Genomic DNA, 22,550 nt, shown 5'->3' with positions numbered 1-22,550 from the left:
TTATATTTTATTTATTGATTCACCTTCAATATTAATCCATAATAACCCCAAAGGTAAATAACGTGAGTTATAACAAGGTCCCTTCAAAATCACCAAGCCAGTTACAGAACTCTAGATAAAGTGATTAAAAAAAAAGACAGAAAATTGTGTGGTCCAAGATAAACTAATTTTATAACAAGTTCTACACTATGGTGGTCTGTGTTATAGTTTATACATCGACATCTGTCAGAAATGTAACTACAGGAAATTGAATCCTAAGTATTCTTACATGACCCCTAAATCTTTGTAAAGTGGTAGGATGGGAAGGAGCACTCGACCTTCGAACACCATCAGCATATATATGCGTATACAAGAGCAAGGAAATGCTTTAAGTAAAAAATGATTGTTAAACTGTATGGGTAAAAAAAAAGGACTGTCTCACAATATTTCATTTTCTTAGGGTTGTGATGTTGAAGAAACTTCTACTGGCTTCTTTCCAACTTCAAGTTGCCCACCACCACCCCCACCTCCTCCTCCTCCACCTGAAGCTAGCGTACTCACTGGTGGTGGCCAGTCGATGGAAGATAGTAGAGCCGCGTTATTTAGAGAGATTAATCAGGGAGAAAATATAAAGTTTTACAATATGGATCCCTTGGAATGAGTTATAGCGGGATCCCAGTGTATATTAATTAATTTTACATTTTGTTATAACAATCAGTGTAAAGAACAGACCCATGAGATGATGAGAAATTAATTATTTTCTATATAAAATACATACAAAACCTTAACAGTAATTAGGGAGATTAACTGGAAAATTGGTAATTTTGTTTAATCGTACAAGTTGTCTAAAAATCCATTTCCTGGGTGTACTTTATTGTATTAACTGTATAATTATTGATGGGGTACAGAATCCATCAGCATTTTAAATACATTTTTCTAAAATTATTTATGTACTTATGGGTTTATGACATCGTCTATTATCACATACAAATCGTACATAGAAGTATTAAAAACATATTACCAATTTTCCAGTTAATCTCCCTAATTACTGTTAAGGTTTTGTATGTATTTTATATAGAAAATAATTAATTTCTCATCATCTCATGGGACTGTTCTTTACACTGTTATAACAAAAACATATATATAATATAGACAGATCCATCTTAAAACAGATATTAACATGTATTGTTGGCTACTTAGTAACATCTACACCACAGATGCATTGTTGCCTACTTAGTAACATCTACACGACAGATGTATTGTTGCTTACTTAGTAACATCTACACGACAGATGTATTGTTGCCTACTTAGTAACATCTACACCACAGATGTATTGTTGCCTACTTAGTAACATCTACACCACAGATGTATTGTTGCCTACTTAGTAACATCTACACCACAGATGTATTGTTGCCTACTTAGTAACATCTACACGACAGATGTATTGTTACCTACTGTTAAGAATCTGTAAGAATGTTCTTTAATATTTACTAACACGTGTCTCATACTACCGATGCTGTCTTCACATTTCAATCTCTTATCCATCACCATCTGTATAGAAGCCTTCTGACACAACCATTCAACACTTATAGACATATAAGAATCTTCCCAATATTCTAAAACATCTGTCTGGAAAAATAGCACATATAATTATAATTACTTTTAGAAAAGAATCTCATTTAGTTAATAAATTTAACCCTTTCGCTACAGCTCGATGGATTGCTCTCACCTTATAACCCAAAGTGGCCAGTTACAACTTTTAACCTGTTTTGTGTATCTTCATGAAATTTGGCAAGCTTTCAGAAAATATTCTGTACATAAAAAATATTATTTTTTTAATAAAGTAGTTTTTACTTAAAACTTGTAAGTGAATGTATGGAGTCAGTGTTCATGTTACGGTGTTCTACACCTGAAAATTGTCGAATTTAATTTGCATAATCTCTAAAATCTCCTAAATAAATATCAAACTTTTTTCAGTAAAACTTCATATTTTATCTGTTCTTTTATGTACTGTAACTCTACGTGCATTTGATAAATTTGACCAACCTCGTAGCCACCACGAAAAAAATAAGAATTAAATTTATTTTAACGTTTTTCTTTCTAGAATGACCGTGAAGATGTAACAGGAGTTGTTTGTCCTAAATAGCTTAAACATAAACTCAAAAGTCTTAAGTAGTAAAATTACTCTTATTTAAAGGAATACATACATTATTTTATACAATATTTTATAAGTGTTTTTTTAAATAATCTTACTTACTTAAAGCTTTAGTTTTGAACTAAATCAGTGGTTTGTTACTAACACCCTAGGAATAAGCTTAGCACGACAACACTGAAACTATATACACCACAAGGTGACATTTGATAATTTAACGATAATGAATATACTTACAGAAGAGTTCCAGGTGAGGCCAGTGAGATGATATTTTTTAACATAGGCCTGCAACTCATTTAAAAACTGCAGCCAGTTACGAGCCCAGTCAACGTGAATCTTATCCCTACACCAAGAAATAAGTAATAAAATTATTTGACGTACAAGTATTCTATTATGTTAGGGAAAAGTGTTTCATGTCTGTCAATTTATCCAAAAAGTAAATTCCATGACCACAACAAAATCTTTTAACAGACTATAAATATTTTAAACAAACAATGACTGAATCAGATTTTATATTTCAATGCCACTTCATACATTGAATGTGATTCCACATCTCTACAAACTCCTATGAAAAACCTAGTGTCTGTTACTTTTTTATACTTCAAACTTCATTGAGATCTAAACAAGCCTAAATCAAAACAAATTTAAAAGTTTGAACAAGATGTCTCATAAAGAAACATATACACAATAATCATAAAAAAAGGGGGGTCTTATTAATCTTTGATAGCTGTTAGTTAAATAGTTTTTTTTTTATGAATTGTCTCTCTGGATATTCCCGTATTACTTTTTCTATGCAAGTCTGAGTATTGTGACATTAATTTTCATGTTTCAGAATAATTGGCATGGACTGGAATATCTTAAACATTTTGATAATAAAATAATTTTTAACTTTAGGGAAGTAAATATTCTTTATACTGAAATTACAACTTTATAGGTTTCCACCTCTATCAACGGTTACAGATGTCGACGAGGTTTGGCTATAACAATTCGTTGTTTTTGTGTTTCTTTCTCTTAGTTATAGCCAAGTATCATCACTAGCTTTAACCACTGATATATCAGGATATCTACTTGAGATAAGATGTATGTTTTATTGATATCCTGATATATCAGTGGTTAAAGCTAGCATCTACTTGAGATAAGATGTATGTTTTATTGATATCCTGATATATCAGTGGTTAAAGCTAGTGATGATACTTGAGATAAGATGTATGTTTTAATGATGACAGTCATTTTATTTACAACACATTATTTATTTTTATATCAAAGAAGTGCTTTGTGCTCTAACGCAGCACTTGTAAAAATGACCAATAACACGGTTCAAAGTTCCTGTGTTCAAAGAAAAACATCAGTCTACCTTCATCATATAAAGCAATCAAAAAAAGGTTGGATTGGATTGTTTGGAATTTCGTGCGAAGCTACACGAGGGATATCTACACTAGCCGTCCCTAATCTAGCAGTGAAAGAATTGAGGGAAGGCAGCTAGTCATCACCACCCACTGCTAACTCTTGGGCTACTCTTACCAACAAATAGTGGGATTGACTGTCACATTATAATGCCACAACGACTGAAAGGGTGAGCATGTTTTGTGGGATGGGGATTTGAACCCACAATCAGGCCCCCCAAAAGAGGTAGTTGTTTCTGTGAATCCTCACAATATCTGAAGAAGTTAGTAAGAAACAAATGTCTTGAAGTATAAAAATGGTGGATTCCATTAGATAAATGGATTTTTAAAACTTTCAATGATGTTTTAACAAACTTCACAACTTCCAAAACTTGCAGGGGTCCTATATTCCAGTTATGAAAAATTCAGAAATATCTTGCACTTTCACTTACAGAACAGAAAGTATGAGTATCTGAAGTTTTCCTCACAAATATTTTCAGAAAAAAACTGAGTGTCAATTTTTGACCTTTACTTACTAATTTACTATATTGCCTATCTTATCAGCTGAGCTACTTATATCACCAACTGACAAAAGTAACTGTCGAGCATTTCAGTCATGCCAAGAGCCACTTAACAATAACGTGTGTTAAGTTTACATATTTTATTCTTTAAGTTACTTCACATCTTGAAATGTGGACGATAGTATGATTAATTCCTGACAATTTAGTGTTGAATATCCTGCTTGTGAAACAAAACTTGGCATCAACATTATTCACGCCTGTTCTCCCATCATTTCAAAAGTGAATGTTGAGCTTTGCTTGCGTTTGCAGCTTTTCAAGTGCGGAGCAGGAAGCAGCCGTTGTAAACTGGAGACAGATGAACGTATGGTCAGACATCATGGTTCGCAATAAGATAAAACAAAATTAATAGTAATAATTCTTGACAGAATGAAAACATGGTTTTCTGTATATTCACAATATAGCAACAACAGATGTGTTTGTTTGTTTGTTTTTGAAGTTTGTGCAAAGCTACACGAGGGCTATCTGTGGTAGCCATCCCTAATTTAGCAGTGTAAGACTAGAGGGAAGGCAGCTAGTCATCACCACCCACTGCTAACTCTTGGGCTACTCTTACCAACGAATAGGGGGATTGACAATCACATTATAATGCCACAACGGCTAAAAGGGCGAGCATGTTTGGTGGGACGGGGAAACGAACCCGCGACTCTCATATTGCGAGTCGAGCTCCCCAACCACCTGGCCATGCCGGGCCCAACAGATGTGTGGTAATACTCAAAACTTATTGGCTGACTTACAGTACAGCACATTTTGTTAACACAGATTACTTTAACTACCGATCAAGTACAGTTAACACACACACACACACTGGTTAGCTACTGGCCAGGTATAGTTGTCAAGCCAACTAATTCCTCATGCTCTATAAACACCGATCAACATGACTTACTTGTCTTTGTAATCCATCAATACTCTATTAGTGTAAAACTGACCAGCATCCAGCATTTCTTTCACATAAGGTGCTGGGGTTGGGGCCTAGAAGAAACACGTAGAGTTAAAATAATTATCAAGCCTAGTATTAGTCATCTAATGTCAGAATACTACATACAGATTTATTTACTATAATAAAAACAAAAACTTACCACTGCTACCCAACCGAGAGCTGGAATAGACTCACTCACAGCAGACAAGTGGTTAAAGTAAGCACTAGCTCGATTCTTCTGTCGAAATTCCTGAATAAATGTCACGATTTGGAGAAAAAATGAAATTATTTGACAATGCATATCAAAAATATATTATCATGAACAGTTCAGGATGGTAAAAATTCCCAAGTTGACGATCTTAAAGAAACATTATCCAGTGGACCTTTAGGTCCGTGAGTGTATAGGTAATAAGTGGAATATAATAATTGTTAGGCTCATTAATCAACTGTATTCAACTAATCTTTTAAACTCAGCTGAGACCTGGATGGTTTGAATAATTGATTATTTTATTTGACATTAATTGATGTAATCAATGCTCTTAGCTTATTGATGTAATCAATGCTCTTAGCTTATTGATTATACTGATTAACAGAATTAATCACCCAGCTCTATATACAAGTAGACAGGTTTACAGAACATACATTTAAACACACATCCTCTCATTATCCAAGTGTTATAGTTGTCCACTTTTTAACGCAGGTTAGACAAGTTACATACAAGAATATAAACAAAACTACAGAAAACAAATTCATCATAACAAACCAGTTTGGTTTACTCAGAAAAATGAATAAAAATAAATATTTAAAACCATTTTGTTCATGTCTGACATCAAGGAAGGTAAACAGAGGTTATTTACTAACATGTTTATATCAAACATTCAAATTGTGGAAGTATTTAAAGGCTAAAGACTTATGAAAATCCTTGCATGTGACACTGTCACTCTTCTGGATTGGCCATTATATCAAGATTAAACATGTTTATATCAAACATTCAAGTTGTGGAAGTATTTAAAGGCTAAAGACTTATGAAAAATCCTTGCATGTGACACTGTCACTCTTCTGGATTGGCCATTATATCAAGATTAGATTTGTAAAAATCCTTGCATGTGACATTGTCACTCTTCTGGATTGGCCATTATATCAAGATTAAATTTGTAAAAATCCTTGCATGTGACATTGTCACTCTTCTGGATTGACCATTATATCAAGATTAAATTTGTAAAAATCCTTGCATGTGACACTGTCACTCTTCTGGATTGACCATTATATCAAGATTAAATTTGTAAAAATCCTTGCATGTGACATTGTCACTCTTCTGGATTGGCCATTATATCAAGATTAAATTTGTAAAAATCCTTGCATGTGACACTGTCACTCTTCTGGATTGACCATTATATCAAGATTAAATTTGTTCATGTCTGACATCAAGGAAGGTAAACAGAGGTTATTTACTAACATGTTTATATCAAACATTCAAATTGTGGAAGTATTTAAAGGCTAAAGACTTATGAAAATCCTTGCATGTGACACTGTCACTCTTCTGGATTGACCATTATATCAAGATTAAATTTATTCATGTCTGACATCAAGGAAGGTAAACAGAGGTTATTTACTAACATGTTTATATCAAACATTCAAGTTGTGGAAGTATTTAAAGGATAAAGACTTATGAAAAATCCTTGCATGTGACACTGTCACTCTTCTGGATTGGCCATTATATCATCTAAATCTAAGGGGGGAAAACTTACAAGAGAAAGTTGAGGACAAATGTTTAGAGGTTTTTGAAACAGATTCTTGGTACATTTCTCCTGGATTGGCCATTATATCAAGGCTATCTCTGCTTGTAACATTTTTATTCGAAATGTAGGTAAAGCATAGATGTGTGTTGAAAAACAGGTTGTTGTTCATGCGAGACTTGTATATTTAAAATATTCAGGGGATAAAGCTATATGTAAAACATGCAGAAACCACCTGAAGTCATGTAGCTACAAGAGAAGGGAACACTTTTCTGAACAAAATCCACACTAATGTTACAGTGTGAGCATCAAAGTCATTATGCACAGGGTGGATTAGGTTTGGTGAAAATCATTTTATTAAAGATTTTTTTATTTAGTTGCACCTATCATGATCAATAACCTTAAAATTAAAAAATACTGAGACTATTTATACTGAAAAAAATATTTTATCACATAGATAGTAACAACTTTGTACATTTTTCCTGAAGCTTATTTACTGATAATGTTTCTACCTGCTAGTACAAGACATCACCAGAGTTGAGGTAAAACAGATCAAGGCATCACCAGATATGAGGTAAAACAGATCAAGACATCACCAGATTTGGGTTAAACAGATCAAGGCATCACCAGATCTGAGGTAAAACAGATCAAGGCATCACCAGATCTGAGGTAAAACAGATCAAGGCATCACCAGATCTGAGGTAAAACAGATCAAGGCATCACCAGATCTGAGGTAAAACAGATCAAGGCATCACCAGATTTGGGTTAAACAGATCAAGACATCACCAGATTTGCAGTAACAGATCAAGACATCATTATTCACAGTTAATTTCCCCTTTATGAGATCTTGCGAGTTCTCTATAACTCTTGGCCAACGTGAATGCCAGTTTCATATTTCACCCCCTCGGACAAAGATTGTGACAGCATTGCCCCATTTTAACATGGATAAATTAGTAAAAGAACAACAAAGATAAGTTTTATGAATAGAGTACGATAAAAGCTATCTGTTCATGTTACTTTTAAAGCCTTAGATGGTTTTCTATTGCACCATTTCTTTTAACAAAGTCACATAGTACATGATGTCATCAGGTGTACCACAGTATATGTACAAAAACAGGCTTTCAGGTCACTGGTTACGTAGGTCATGCATAATGGCATAGTAAATAACTATGTTATGTAGTGGCTTTATTGTACTATGGATCATAAATTTACCTAAAAATCAAATTTACATCTTAAAAAGGTCCCACAGTTATCATGCCATATGATGACTTACAAGTTGTTAATTTTTGTTAATGCAAAAACATAGGCGGTCAGGGTTAACACACTCTTAGTATACATTTATAAATAATAGACTCACCTGGATAGCCTGAATTTGATCCGATGTTGGTTTCAAGAGAGACATGAGAACATTCTGTGAGTAAGAAAAACAAGATTCAATACTTAAAAGTTATTTCGCATAAGAAAATAAATATTACAGGTATATACTACGCCCATAACTGAAGTAGTCAAAACTGAATCAATGCTTATGTACTGTTAAACAATCAAGTCATATTATCAGAAAAATTACACTGGTCTTTCACAGTAGAAGTTGTCAATTGCCACTCTTCTGTAGTTTGTTTGAGCTATGAGTTGTACTAGCCCAAAATGATACAAGAACATGTGTATCAGTTTGTTTGAGCTACGAGTTGTATTAGCCCAAAATGATACAAGAACATGTGTATCATAGTTTGTTTGAGCTACGAGTTGTATTAGCCCAAAATGATACAAGAACATGTGTATCATAGTTTGTTTGAGCTATGAGCTGTATTAGCCCAAAATGATACAAGAACATGTGTATCAGATTAAGGAATAATTTCCCACCACAAACACACAGAAATTTATCTGAATTGATTTTAGGAATTTTTAAATAAAAAAACATCTAGTCTATTACTAAAAAAATAATTAAACAAGATAACAACTTCCAAACCATGACACACATTTTAAACTTGACTTATTGGAGCTTCTCGGGCATTCACATTAGATATAATTTAAAACAAAAACATGACCAATACCTCAGTAGGTTGCCGACATTTAGAAACAGTGATAAGGAACTGTCTTTGAGCTCTTACGGCGGTTTCTACCATATCAGCCTGAAAAAATAAATAAAATACATGTCACATAAAATCTAATAAAACCAGAACATGTAACAAAACGTTTTATGACAGAATATACTCTGCAGTGAATTTTGACTTGTACTAAAAAGAAAGTAGTATACCCACGATGCTTACGTTTTAAATCTTACACTGACCATGAAACCCCAAAGTAACTACAAGAGTATCTTCACAAAATCGGACAAGCTTCTAGCAAGCATTACAAGTCTTTTGTACACAAAACATCAGATTTTTGAATTAAAAATTTTTAATAAAGATTTATCTGTGAATATATGGAGTGAAAATTCATCTGAAAATTTCATGTGTAACCTCCAAAATCTCCTAAATAAATATCAAACGTTTTTTGTCAGTTAAACTTCATACTTAATCTGTTATTTTTTCTACCCTAACTTTATATGGACTCATCCAATTTGACTAACCTTGTAACCAGCATAAAAAAAAAAAAAAAAATGAAATAAATCAAAATTACCCTTTCCTTCTTTCTAGAGTAGCTGCAGATTGTAACAGGAAACTACATTGTTTATCCTAAATAGCTTAAACCTAATAACAGTATACATCTGTATATACTTAATTTTATTGACCTTTCAACCATGTCCAACTCATAATTCTGTCATACAAGATGTGAATCACTTAGTGAATGCATAGCTCATCTTACCGTATCAAATGACGATTAAGAAAGAGTCGCTACGATACATACCTATCGAAGAATTATTACTACTATTAATTATCCTACATAATCTAACCTAACAAGTTTTTAATTTTATAAATTCTAGTTACTTTTATAACAATAAATATAAATGAAAAGAAGAAATATAGTAGTTACTTTAAGTCTATCGTTGTTTACTTTTGGTTGCCAATGAAGTTCAAGCCAACTTTTTTTTTTAAATTAGTGACTGTATTAGTTAATTTACTTAAGTATTGCACCTAAGAACATGGAACAATAACACACACAAAGCAGTCAATGTCCTATAACTATTATAATTTAACTGGCTTTCTAACTACCCAGGTTTCTTGATCTGAACACCACAAGAGAAACATTCAAACTGAAAATGAAATAGACAATGCACTGTATTGAAAACAATGTAATACAATACATCATCTGACAGATTAAAAGTTTGTCTTTTTATTGGTTTTCAATGAAATAAAACAGAGACTCATTGACAATTTGTGAAAGGCAGTGGGTATGACTTTTTAATTTATGTCTCCATAAAGAAATAAGATTTATGGCTATAAAGATTATAATTTGCCTTAGTAATATCTGTATTCTAATGGGTAAGTTATGTTAAATTCTGTACTTTAGAGAGGGGTGGTAAAAAAATAGAGAAGAGAGAAGACCTATGGAACAAATGTCAGTTCTCAAACTAGGGGAGATTGAGGATATTCTAAAGTATTTCCTTATAAAATTAAGAACTAAAAACTTATGTAATATTAAAATTTGATTTATTAGCTATGTTTTGTTGCCAAATGTATTCATATACATTGATAATAAATTAGTTGAATTAAATTTTGAATGTAATTCTGTAAAAGGTTGTGACATGCGCACTTTAACCTAACCGTAGCATGACATGTAGTGTATTTTCACTTGAAAGGAAAGTTGTATAGACATGATTTTTACATAACTACTGGAAAGTTACAATTTCTGTACATCAGATATAAAATAGGGCAAGAGCCACTTAACACTTTTACTTGTTTATTGATATAATGGGACAAAGCTACACAAGGGTTATCTACGATAGCCATCCCTGAATTTGAACTGATAGATTAGAGAGAAGGCAGATAGTCAACAGCACCCACTGTCAATTCTTGTCTAACTGAACATCCCTCTTTAAGTGCACCCATGGCCCCCAAAATGTGGGGTGTATTTTTGTGATGTTAGTTGCAAATCAGATTTGCTTACCATTAGGCCAGAAGCAGCCCCAAACATTTTTAACTGGAAGCAAAAACAAAATCAACTTAATGTAGGCCTCGACAAGTCCTAGGCACCAGGTCACCATGGCGACTAAACATTTCACCGTAGCACCTAGTATTTTCTCTCATTTTATTCATGCATAGGGCTGTGATAAATATAACTCAAAGCTAGAACAGTTCTGGACTCTTGGAAGTTAGGAACTATTTAGGTAATCGAGTCCTAAATCAAACTTTGTTTCTACTTTAGTGGTGGGTTCAGCACTTCATGAGTTTTTAGGAATTACGTGCTGTGGTTGAAACAACATGTTACTAATTTTGTGTCATTTTGTTTTTCTTCTTTTTCTCAATTCAACCAATCAGTGCGTGTGTTTAGATTCGTATGGGACCAAAGGCAGTTAGTTCAGGCAATACCATCAAGTGGTTGTTGATATCATGCTATCGTTAGCATGCACATGTTGCTGTGAAAGTAAATAAATATATACTAATGTGTTGATTATTCATGCTGGTCTGGGAAAAGCAAATCAGAAACAGCAGAAAATCGAAGCATTAGTGTATCTCACTAGTTTAAATGTGTATCATTAGTGTATCTCACTAGTTAGCCCAATGTTTAAAATTACTGTCATTTACTCACATTATCATAAAAAATTATAAAAGTCGTCACAGTCATCGTAATAATAAAAGCCCAGTGAGTTACACGTGCCCAATTACACTTTTTTCTCCTATAATACTTCCTCTCCTTCCTATTTTAATTTAATTGCTAACATAGGCATAAATAGCACCTATAAACATAGAAGTGCATTTGCACCCTATCAACAATTATGAAAAATAAGTAAAAAGTTAGCACAAATCTATGCTTGTGAATTCTTACAAAAAAACCTTTGTTACAACAGACTGAACATTCTAATTATCTGCAAGAAAGAGGACAATGTGTAACTGGGCGACTGTATGTCTATACATTTGGCATCAAAAAGTAGTTTTAATTCAATTCAAGTTTATATAACCCAAGTTTTGATTTCCTTCACTTCTCTGTATCACACTGAATTACTCACTTTAGGTACTCTTTCCACCCATATTTGATCTTCATGAGTTTTACACACATTTTAAAACAAACTGTCAATAAGTCTCTTTGACCTTTGCTATTGGATAGTTTTTTACCAACAGAGAGAAAATATTTTAATTCACTGAAATTCTTATAAGGCTAGCTATTCTGATGACAGTATCAATCTTGGCTATCACCGAGTCACCTCAACCAGTCGATTTAAAACCACTTGTAGCTTAATTAGAAAGCCAATTAAATTATAATAGTTATAGGACATTGTGCACATTATCATTTTGTGTTCTAAGTTGCATATTGGAAATAAACAGGAAATCAGTAGCATACTAACAACAACCCTAACAGAAAGAAGGGTTAACTTTTATTTAAACTCTGATTGCAAAAAAAAACCCAAGGCTCACTAAATTTTAAAAAAATATATTTTTTACTAATTACTCTAAAATACCTAAAATGTGAAAATTAAAAATTTATTAGGTTACATAAAAGAAACTTAAAAAAATAAATTTGATAGAATATGCACATCTAGGAAGCACAGCGTGTTGTAATTTGACTGTTGTGCCGATAACTTGCTCTCACCATATTCCGAGTACAGCTGTAAAACAATAAATCTAAATGACTGGGATATCTGAAGAATATCGACTTTGATTGTAAGAATAAATGGCCAATTACAATATGTAGACATTCTACACTTATTTTTTGTTATATCGTAATTACGTGGTTGGTCAAGTTGACAGCCATACACAATTAGTGTTAGGGTAAAGAATGTAACAGATCAAATATAAATACTTTTTACTGAAAAATACTTTAAATATTCATGCAAGAAATTTTAGAGGTTATGTAAATAAAATATGAGAACTGTAAGATAAAAAAATAATTTTTAGTCTTAGGTTTCGTAAGTTCAGAGACAAATCTTTAGTGTTTCAATATAAACTATTAACAGCACAGTTTAAAATTCCCAAGCTAATATTTGCACTAACCCTAGAATTAACTTCACATTCTTCGAAACTATTTCCACTCTCACTATTAGTCACCCAAAAAATACAAAACAACAGATACCATCAGTTTGGCACATAATCGTAATTAGTAACTACTGCTTGGATCCCTCACGTATTTTACACAGAAAACGAGCAATTCCAGCCAATGTTTTGGTCAGTTCTTTTCACTGTGCTTTAAATGCAATAAGCAAAAACAAATTACTGAAATATCACAAAATATGTGGACTTTTCCAGTAGCGAGTGATATAAAAATGAGTTAAGCCTTGCTTACCAGTATCAGAACCTAATTTCCTAGCATGGCACAGAGATGTATAAAAATGAGTTAAGCCTTGCTTACCAGTATCAGAACTTAATTTCCTAATTTGGCACAGAGACGTATAAAAATGAGTTAAGCCTTGCTTACCAGTATTAGAACTTCATTTCCTAGCATGGCACAGAGATGTATAAAAATGAATTAAGCCTTGCTTACCAGTATTAGAACTTAATTTCCTAGCATGGCACAGAGATGTATAAAAATGAATTAAGCCTTGCTTACCAGTATTAGAACTTCATTTCCTAGCATGGCACAGAGACGTATAAAAATGAATTAAGCCTTACTTACCAGTATTAGAACTTAATTTCCTAGCATGGCACAGAGACGTATAAAATGAATTAAGCCTTGCTTACCAGTATCACAACTTAATTTCCTAGCATGGCAAAGAGACGTATAAAAATGAATTAAGTCTTACTTACCAGTATTAGAACTTCATTTCCTAGCATGGCACAGAGATGTATAAAATGAATTAAGCCTTGCTTACCAGTATCACAACTTAATTTCCTAGCATGGCAAAGAGACGTATAAAAATGAATTAAGCCTTACTTACCAGTATTAGAACTTCATTTCCTAGCTTGGCACCGAGACTGTGAAAAGACTTGAAAGGTCCTTGAATAAGTTCATCATAAGCAAGAACAAGAGGAGCCAGAACATCTAAGTATACAAGACGGATTAAAACTTATATTTAAATACAGGATTTTACTAACAAAGACTTAAATAATGTACTCTTACACAGATTTTTAACATGTTAAACAGGTTACTTTGAAAGTTTAAATTACGATTTCAGTTTTTAAATTTTGTCACTTAACAAAAATGACGTAAACAAGTCAATACACCCATATAAAGTTTTAACAGCTACTGGATTGTAGTATACTTATCTACTATCCAATCAATAACTTTCAAAGACTTTATACATGTTTGGTCATTCAACGAGTTCCCATCAAAGAGTTAATATGCTTGTTTTAATGCTTACGGCAAACTTTACAAGTTTTATAATTATTGAAATAGAAAAAGCTTTCTTAGTACCCATTTAGAGCACACAATGTAGTACATAGTTTGGGTGAATGTCATACTAATTATTTTATATAAACACAATATAGCAAGAACAGAGCAGCGTTTGTAAAGATGCACTGAAAGTAACAGAAGTCCAGCTTACTTATACAAAAGCCTATCTATACGATTTGAAAAATCAAGAATTAAGCAGAGGTTTCGTAAAAACAACAAGAATATACCGGGTTCAAATTATTTTTAACTAGTGACTGAATTATATGTGTAAACAGATAATGCTTGTGTAAGTATGAAAGCTAAAAAAAATAAGTATTACTTTCATATAAATTCATTCAAATTACAATATTTGATAAATGTAAGGTGCTATGGCATCTTGTTTCAACAACCAGTTGTCACATCAAATGTGATGTTCACAAGACTTGCATATACCCCTCAACTGGGCTTACTTGCAAACTACAACTACTATAAAATGCAAAAATTTCTGAGTATCAGCTTCGGAAAAAGATAGTTTTAACATCAGAGGGTGCTACCAACAAAATATTTCTAATTATCTTGGTCTAGCGACTGACCGAAACACCCTTCATAAGACCTAATAAATGAAAATAAATTTAACAAATATTCAGGTTGTAATAACCAGATTATCATTCTTATCACAAAAATATTTAAAAGGTCTTACAAACAAAGAAATCTAAAAACATTCTGATGAAAAACAAAAGAGATCATGTGATAATGTTACTACAAAACTACGTTAATCAATTATTTTCAACATTACTACTTCTACTGGGAAGATGAAGAAACACAATATTTTTACTGTAAATATTTATGTATTAGTGTGTACTAATTCAGGGAATTAGATTTTTATTGCCAACTAGTGGAAATTTAAAATGTTCTTTTGCTTATCTCTAAATTTTTACAAAAAAAAAAATTAAAAAAAACAAAACATTTCACTCAATGTTAGCTTTAGCACAGGAATAAACAGAAATTTCAAACACATATGTGATTGTGTAAATACTAATAAATATTAATATATACATATAAATGAACAAAACTAGTAAATGTTTTTCTTTCTTTAATGGAAACTCAATATTTCACTTTACGACTTCTTCACTAAACCAAATTGTAACAGCAGAAAAAGTTGTAAAGTGCCGAGCGTGTTAAAAAAAACAAAAACAAATTTGGTGCTAAAAAGTCATTTACTACAAGTATTAAAATGTCTTATCCTCCAATACACACTGCAGAAACTAAATAAAGTATAGAATTCATTTGTGATTAAATGTTTAATACCAGTATAGCCAAGAAAAAGAAACAGTAAAAATGAACTTCCCATTATGACAATAAACGTCAACCTCGATCCAGAGACGTTTCACACGTAACTGTTTATTTAAACAATAATGCAAAAAACTGTAAAACCAAAAGCTGGAAAATTAAACAAGCACATGTCAAACACTTTCATTTCAATCTCCCATTTTCATATATACAAGTCTTAACATTGTAACAAAATTAAAAAAAAAAAACATGTTATATTACCTCCACCACCTTCATTTGGTGATAGCTGTTGGTTTTTGTTAACTGCTTTTTCCAACTTTATTGCTACATTTTCCAACCTAGAAACCAAACTTGTCAAGTCCGCTGCCATATTTAAATTAGGCTCTGCAAGTGAAAACAGGAACAAATTTCAACAGGAATTACTCTGCTTTTGAGGAAGTAAAATTTTTAATAATCGCAGAACTTTTGAAATGAAAAACAATCAGTATCAAAATAAGTACAACTAAATCTTTTAGCTTGCAATCATTACTAAAAGAACATTTGTTTTAATAACTTAACATTAAGTAAAATCGTACAACACAACATATTAAAATTTCGTGTAATTTAAGGTAAAATACCTAGACATTTTGAAACAATTATAAGAAAGAACTAAGACTGACTGTTAAAAACTGATGCTCACTCACAACTTATTAATACTTGATAACGAAGAACTTTCCACCAAAATAAACATGCTGGTTCTTTAGTAACATCATAAGCAAGTGTTATTACAATTCCTCAATGTTTAATAATACTGAATGATACATCAGAAAATTGTACAAATAGTGCAAAAAGCTTGAAAGGATGATTTTAGAGAGCACAGGAGACAAATGCAAACACAGTCCACGGACAGGAAACGTTTACAAGTTTGACACCATATCGTAGGCCCTTCTCCTACCACTCTTGATTTAATGCAAGACTTCATGTATTATGCTCGACAAAAATGTTCAGTAAAATGCCAATGTGCTAAAAGAACATAAATTAAACAAATATATTTCATTAATTTTATTAAATAATTAGAAAATGAAACATTACAGATCATGTCTACTACCAATTTTTCACTAAAATTACATTTGTACGAGGGACTGAAAAAAAAAGTACAACATGTGGATTTGAAAGTACTTGATGTAACGGACACGAAACATGTCCCTTGTGTGATTTGATGACACGCATAAGTTATTTGTAGCACATAAACAATGATGAATTATTACTTAAAAAAAAGCATAGTCTGGTTGTATCTTAGCCAATTTTATGGACTCTTGCAAATACACCTGTTCCTATAGAAGTAATAAGTAACGTATCAAACAATTAACAATAATAAACAGATTGAAGCCTTTATAACATGGTTGGAATATATTAAGGTATGGTGTATCTCCAATAGTTAATATCAATTTTTAAATTTTATGTAAATTCTTCCTTTATAACACAATGATATGATACCATCAATATCTACAAACTTAAACCAAACACTTAAAATTCGTTATTCCAACAAAAAATGAAATATAGCTCAAAACTTCAGTTCTACTTTTAATCTTTATCATTATTTTATCACTCTGGTATACAACCTGAAAATTTATGCCAATACTGTGAATACCCTAGTTTTTGTATTTACTTTAAAACCCTGACAATGTCAGTTACAATGAAATCCTCTTGTGACCATTGTCACATTTTTATATTATCAATACTATTATTATTATTTATGTTTTGTGGTATATACATTATACCTAAAATAGACCTAAAGTTAGACCTGGAGCCTGAATTCTGCCCGTCTGATCTAGTACTTGTGCTGATATTGATAAGAAACACTACTGACTCTACACTACAGTGGTAGGTCTCATCCTTCGGTGACGCCTAATTTTCAGTTTTAGGTTTCACCTAGTTTTAACATTTACTTCGAACTTTCAGTAACTGTGAACTTCTGTTATACGATTAAAACTTATCTTACGTAAATAAACGAATTAAAGAAAAGGACTAAATGAAACACAAAACCTGTTAATTACTGCAAAAAAGGTCTTCAGTAATAATATTGGACTTTGATTCTTTCAACAAATAGTAGTCGTTAACCCTAACCAAACACAGACTATTCAGGACATACTCGTACCTTCCACTCCTTAAATTACACAGGAAACGCCGACTGCCGTTAGAATCAGAAATAGAATTTAACACCCCACTATGAATCACGATGTCTATTCTCGAACTCAGAAACTTATTTAACATCTCTTCCTATTGAAAGTTAAATTAAATTTCTCAAATAAATAATATATAAAACGATATTTAATCAAATTAATACGAAATAAATTAAGGTATAAAAAATTAGGTTATTTTGGTTTTATTTTATGGGTGTCAAACGTCGAAAGAATAAAGTAATTTGAGTTTTGAGAGTAATTGTTTAAATAAGAAAGATAATGAAGATCAGATGGTTTGATTATATAAGTGAAGACACAATATGGACAGTAATGAATACTTGAGAAGTCCCAGTTGTATAAACGAAGATACTATGGACATCTTCTAAGAACGAAGGAGAATGGGCTGATAATCAATGGCCTGGAGTTGCTAAAATCCGGGTTTCGATACTCGTGCTTGGTACAGTTTGAAATATATCTGAAACATAAAGTGACTAGAACGTTTGTCTAATCATTAACAATAGTCCCCATTTTGTCGTTAAACAAAAAATGAAATCAAAACACATCAAAGATGCACACAATACTTGAGATTTTCAAAGCCTAAAAGTAAGTATTTGATTCCCAAAGTTTCACGTTGTTACCTCTCAGATCACAAAAGATAAAGATCGTTAATGAAGACATTTTAGGAAAACCTCTATGGGTCTTACGTCTAATAAAATGTATAAATTACAGGTCACGTGCTGAAACATTACGTAGTTTAGGTAAATGTTCATAATGTTGCGTCAGCGAGGTCACGTGACTAGTGTCACGCCACGTTTCTAGAACTATCCTGTTCCTTCGGGAGTGCTCTAGCATTTGCTAGATTGGGGGGTGGTCTGGTATATATAAGATGGTCACGGCGTGATGTGACAATGTGTGTGTAGGTAGTGAGTAATTGATCTGCAGTCAGAAAGTATTGTTGAAGTTCGTTATAGCGTTTGTGATAGAGCGACTGTTGAAAATAAGTGTATCGGTAAAATTATATTCAGAAAGAGTAAACCAGTTTTATTAAGAAAGGACTTGTGTCGCTAAAGTTTAGTCGGAAAGAAGTTACAGAAAATTGATTAACGACTGGAGGCGTAACAATAAGTTTACCTTCAAAGAGAGGAGCCCCAACATTTCAAAAACATATCACAGATTTGAATGGGTAATAAAGAAAAACTTTAATAGAAGTTTAACATAACAGCAAATGTACAACGTTTCGACAAGGTTTTGTCATCATCAGGTACCAGGTCGAAACGTTGTACATTTGCTGTTATGTTAGACTTATATTAAAGTTTTTCTTCATTACCCATTCAAGCCGTCTCCACCCATTATTAGTATCAAAGTGGGTTCCTCGTCATCGAATTCGAAAATATCACAGATTTGTTTTGGCAAAAATTAGTACATTAAAGAAACTGAGACATACAGGGAAAATGTGTACGTCTTTTATACTGTTGTATGGGTTAAAAACATTAGTAAGTTAAAAACTCCACAGTTTAAGAACATATTTCATGTTAGTAAAAGTATTGGGATAATACACAATCAGCTAGTAATGCGCCTGTGTTAAAATAATTTCGATGTAAATCCCATGACATATGGCAGCCACAAACTACTATATTAGGTAAAGATGCTTAGAATAAAAGAAGTTTATGGTCCTTTAAAGAAAAATAGTTATTGGATATGGAATGGGTGTTCAAGGAATTGGAGATTATTAAATGTTCTATAACACGTAATATCGGCCTGATGACCCATTGGTTCATGCAAACTTTGAACTATGTTGTGAAAGGAAACCATACATTTGAAATGTAATCGATCAGCCAAGACTTAAATGAAAACTCGGGATTGCAGGACGTAACATCTCTATGTATATGACGCTTTATGCTGCTGAATTGCACGAAGGGGCTGCAGACCATAAGCTGCTCATTACAATCATAATCCATAGCATCATTTCTCAGGGTGAAATAAACGTCGAAAATGGGACAAAAAGCCATTAAAAACTACCATGTTGAGAGACGAATCTTCTTTTGTGATGAGCACGTGTAAGTTTAACAACGACCAGAAGAATGCTTTGAATATTATTGTCATTTCAGTCATGAGGAGTGACAAGGGTAATATTATGGTACGAGTCTGTTTACCTGGTTTGGACTTGGTCCATTGGTAATAATTAAATAACTCAGAAACGTTTTGTCGCACTGTGAGGTTCTTAGTAACGCTGAAATGGTGGTATTGGTAAAAATATATTGGTAAGAATCTTACTTCTTTCACCTTGATAATGTTGAAATGGTGGTATTGGTAACACATATAGGGGTAAGAATCTTACTTCTCTCACCATGGTAATGCTGAAATGGTGGTATTGGTAACACATATAGGGGTAAGAATCTTACTTCTTTCACCATGGTAATGCTGAAATGGTGGTATTGGTAACACATATAGGGGTAAGAATCTTACTTCTTTCACCATGGTAATGCTGAAATGGTGGTATTGGTAAAACATATAGGGGTAAGAATCTTACTTCTTTCACCATGGTAATGTTGAAATGGTGGTATTGGTGAAATATATATGGTTAAGAATCTTACTCCTTTTAACATGATAATGCTCCATACTATACCACCAGCTGCGTCCAACAGTAACTTGAGACAAATGACATCCAGAACCTGCTTTACCCAACTCATAGCCATGAACTGAACTAAACTTAATTGCATTATGGCTTTTTCAAAAATGTTAATTTATTAGAAGAGTTTATTCCATCAGATGTATACCTATGGTTAATGGCAAGTCATAGTGAGAGAATTCAAGTTTTAATTAACGTCAAAGATGAGACTAACCTCTATTGGAATGGAGTACCAGTGGTATTGAAGGTCTGCTATTCCAAAACATTTTTCATATAATTTAATTAATTAATTTGTTACCATTATTATTCTGTACAGATCAGTTGTGTAGATGTATGTTTTGGTATGTAGTAAAGACATAATACTCTCTCTCTCTCACACACACACATACATATACAAAATGATAAAACACTATAATCCGAGCACTTTCGAAAGTGTTTTTATCATTTTGTATCCAGACTTCTTGAACCTAGGTGTTTTTCTGACGTCATGAATATATATATTGTTATAAGCTAGATTTTTAATTGTGTAATTGGTTTGTTAGCTAGAGGGAGCTGCGAGTCGTAATTATGACTAGAAGATCGAAAGGTTTAATAATATAAGAATATAAAATTTCTAAAAAATGAGGTCAAGTTTTCTAGTAAATCCGACGATAGATTATAAATACGAGGTTCGAAGTTATACAAGCGAGTAGATTGTTTTATGTTATTCTTAGTACAGTTAGCGTGGCTGTAAACGTAGCCTACAACTTACCAGAGTTTAAATTCGATGACGATGAACCCACTTTGAGACTAATAATGGCTGGAGACGGCTTGAATGGGTAATGAAGAAAAACTTTAATATAAGTTTAACATAACAGCAAATGTACAACGTTTCGACAAGGTTTTGTCATCATCAGGTGATGTCGAAACGTTGTACATTTGCTGTTATATTAAAGTTTTTCTTCATTACCCATTCAAGCCGTCTTCAGCCATTATTACCAGAGTTTTTAATCTTGAAGTAAACAATAGAAGGTAAACTGATTTGTTGTCGTTACGTGAATTGGACGTTGAAATATATTCACCAAATAATCTAAAAGAATCAGGAAACGAAAGAATAAGGTTGCAACAATATATATATAAAAAGTTTTAAAACTGACTAGTGCCCCCCTCCCTCCTATCTTATGACAATTACAAAAACATATTTGTATCCCAAATTCTAGGTCATTTCACTCAAGTTTGACCCCGTGCTGGTCTATTGAGGGTTAAAATAGACTATCTCATGCACAAAACATGGCAAGAAAAAATATATATAATACTGCTATAAATAAGTAAATGTGATATAAATGTGTAAATGTGGTATAAATGTGTAAATGTGATATAAATGTGTAAATGTGGTACAAATGTGTAAAATTAATGAAATAAATATAGGTATAAGTAAATAAAAAATATAAAAAGATGAAAAAAGTAATCAGTAGTCCAAATTAGGTCCTTTGATCATAATGTCAAAATAATACAAGTCAGTCCATTCAGGCCATGTCAAGCTAAGCTACATAATTTCAGGTCATGTCAATTCATTGGTAGCAATCAGGTGAAGTCAGGTCAAGCATATCGTGCCATGTCAACCTATGTTTTAAATGTTCATATCTGTGATTAGATAGTAGATATTTAACCAAACATTAAAAACTGTTTGTTTGTTTTTGTTTTCAGGTCCAGTCATGGCTGAAGTAATAGCAGGATCATCGACTGGGAGCTCAGCTCGAACAGTGTTCCAGAAGATTTGATTCTTGGGAAATTGATTGTCGAATTGAAACCAATAACGGGTTTACAGTTGCCTACGAATGGGGACGTTCTACATTTCGTCATTTTTTTAAACTGGTGGTTCATTACTGAAAGACAGTCAGCGAGATTTTATCAGAGTGGTTATCTCAAAAGTGGTCATTCCATTGACAAACTCACAAACCTAATCAGCAGGTATAAAAACCTGCGAAAAAACAAAAGCAGAACAGAAGATATGATCATAGAAGAAAATATGTGACCACAGAAGAAAAGATATGATCACAGAAGAAAAGATATGACCACAGAGAAAAGATGTGACCACAGAAGAAAAGATATGACCACAGAAGAAAAGATATGACCACAGGAGAAAAGATGTGACCACAGAAGAAAAGATGTGACCACAGGAGAAAATATATGACCACAGGAGAAAAGATATGACCACAGAAGAAAAGATATGCCAACAGAAGAAAAGATGTGACCACAGGAGAAAAGATATAACCACAGGAGAAAAGATATGACCACAGAAGAAAAGATATGACCACAGGAGAAAAGATGTGACCACAG

The 22,550-nt window shown here is 32.5% G+C and overlaps 1 protein-coding gene across 1 annotated transcript; it reads right to left on the bottom strand.

The window, feature by feature from the left end:
• Nucleotides 1–1,434: 1,434 nt before the first annotated feature.
• LOC106472593 (adenylyl cyclase-associated protein 1-like) lies at nt 1,435–17,596 on the bottom strand (the record flags this gene model as incomplete). The annotated part of the gene is made up of 9 exons (XM_022401153.1): nt 17,477–17,596; nt 15,702–15,824; nt 13,717–13,820; nt 8,798–8,875; nt 8,104–8,157; nt 5,171–5,260; nt 4,978–5,063; nt 2,369–2,474; nt 1,435–1,608 (listed from the first exon to the last, which is right to left on the bottom strand). Coding segments are annotated over exons 2-9 (801 nt in total), but the record flags the coding sequence as incomplete, so codon positions are not given.
• Between the last annotated feature and the right edge of the window lie 4,954 nt (nt 17,597–22,550).

Source organism: Limulus polyphemus, unplaced genomic scaffold (assembly GCF_000517525.1).
Source record: "Limulus polyphemus unplaced genomic scaffold, Limulus_polyphemus-2.1.2 Scaffold5452, whole genome shotgun sequence".
Lineage (NCBI taxonomy): Eukaryota > Metazoa > Arthropoda > Merostomata > Xiphosura > Limulidae > Limulus > Limulus polyphemus.
This window is presented reverse-complemented; position numbering and strand designations above follow the sequence as displayed.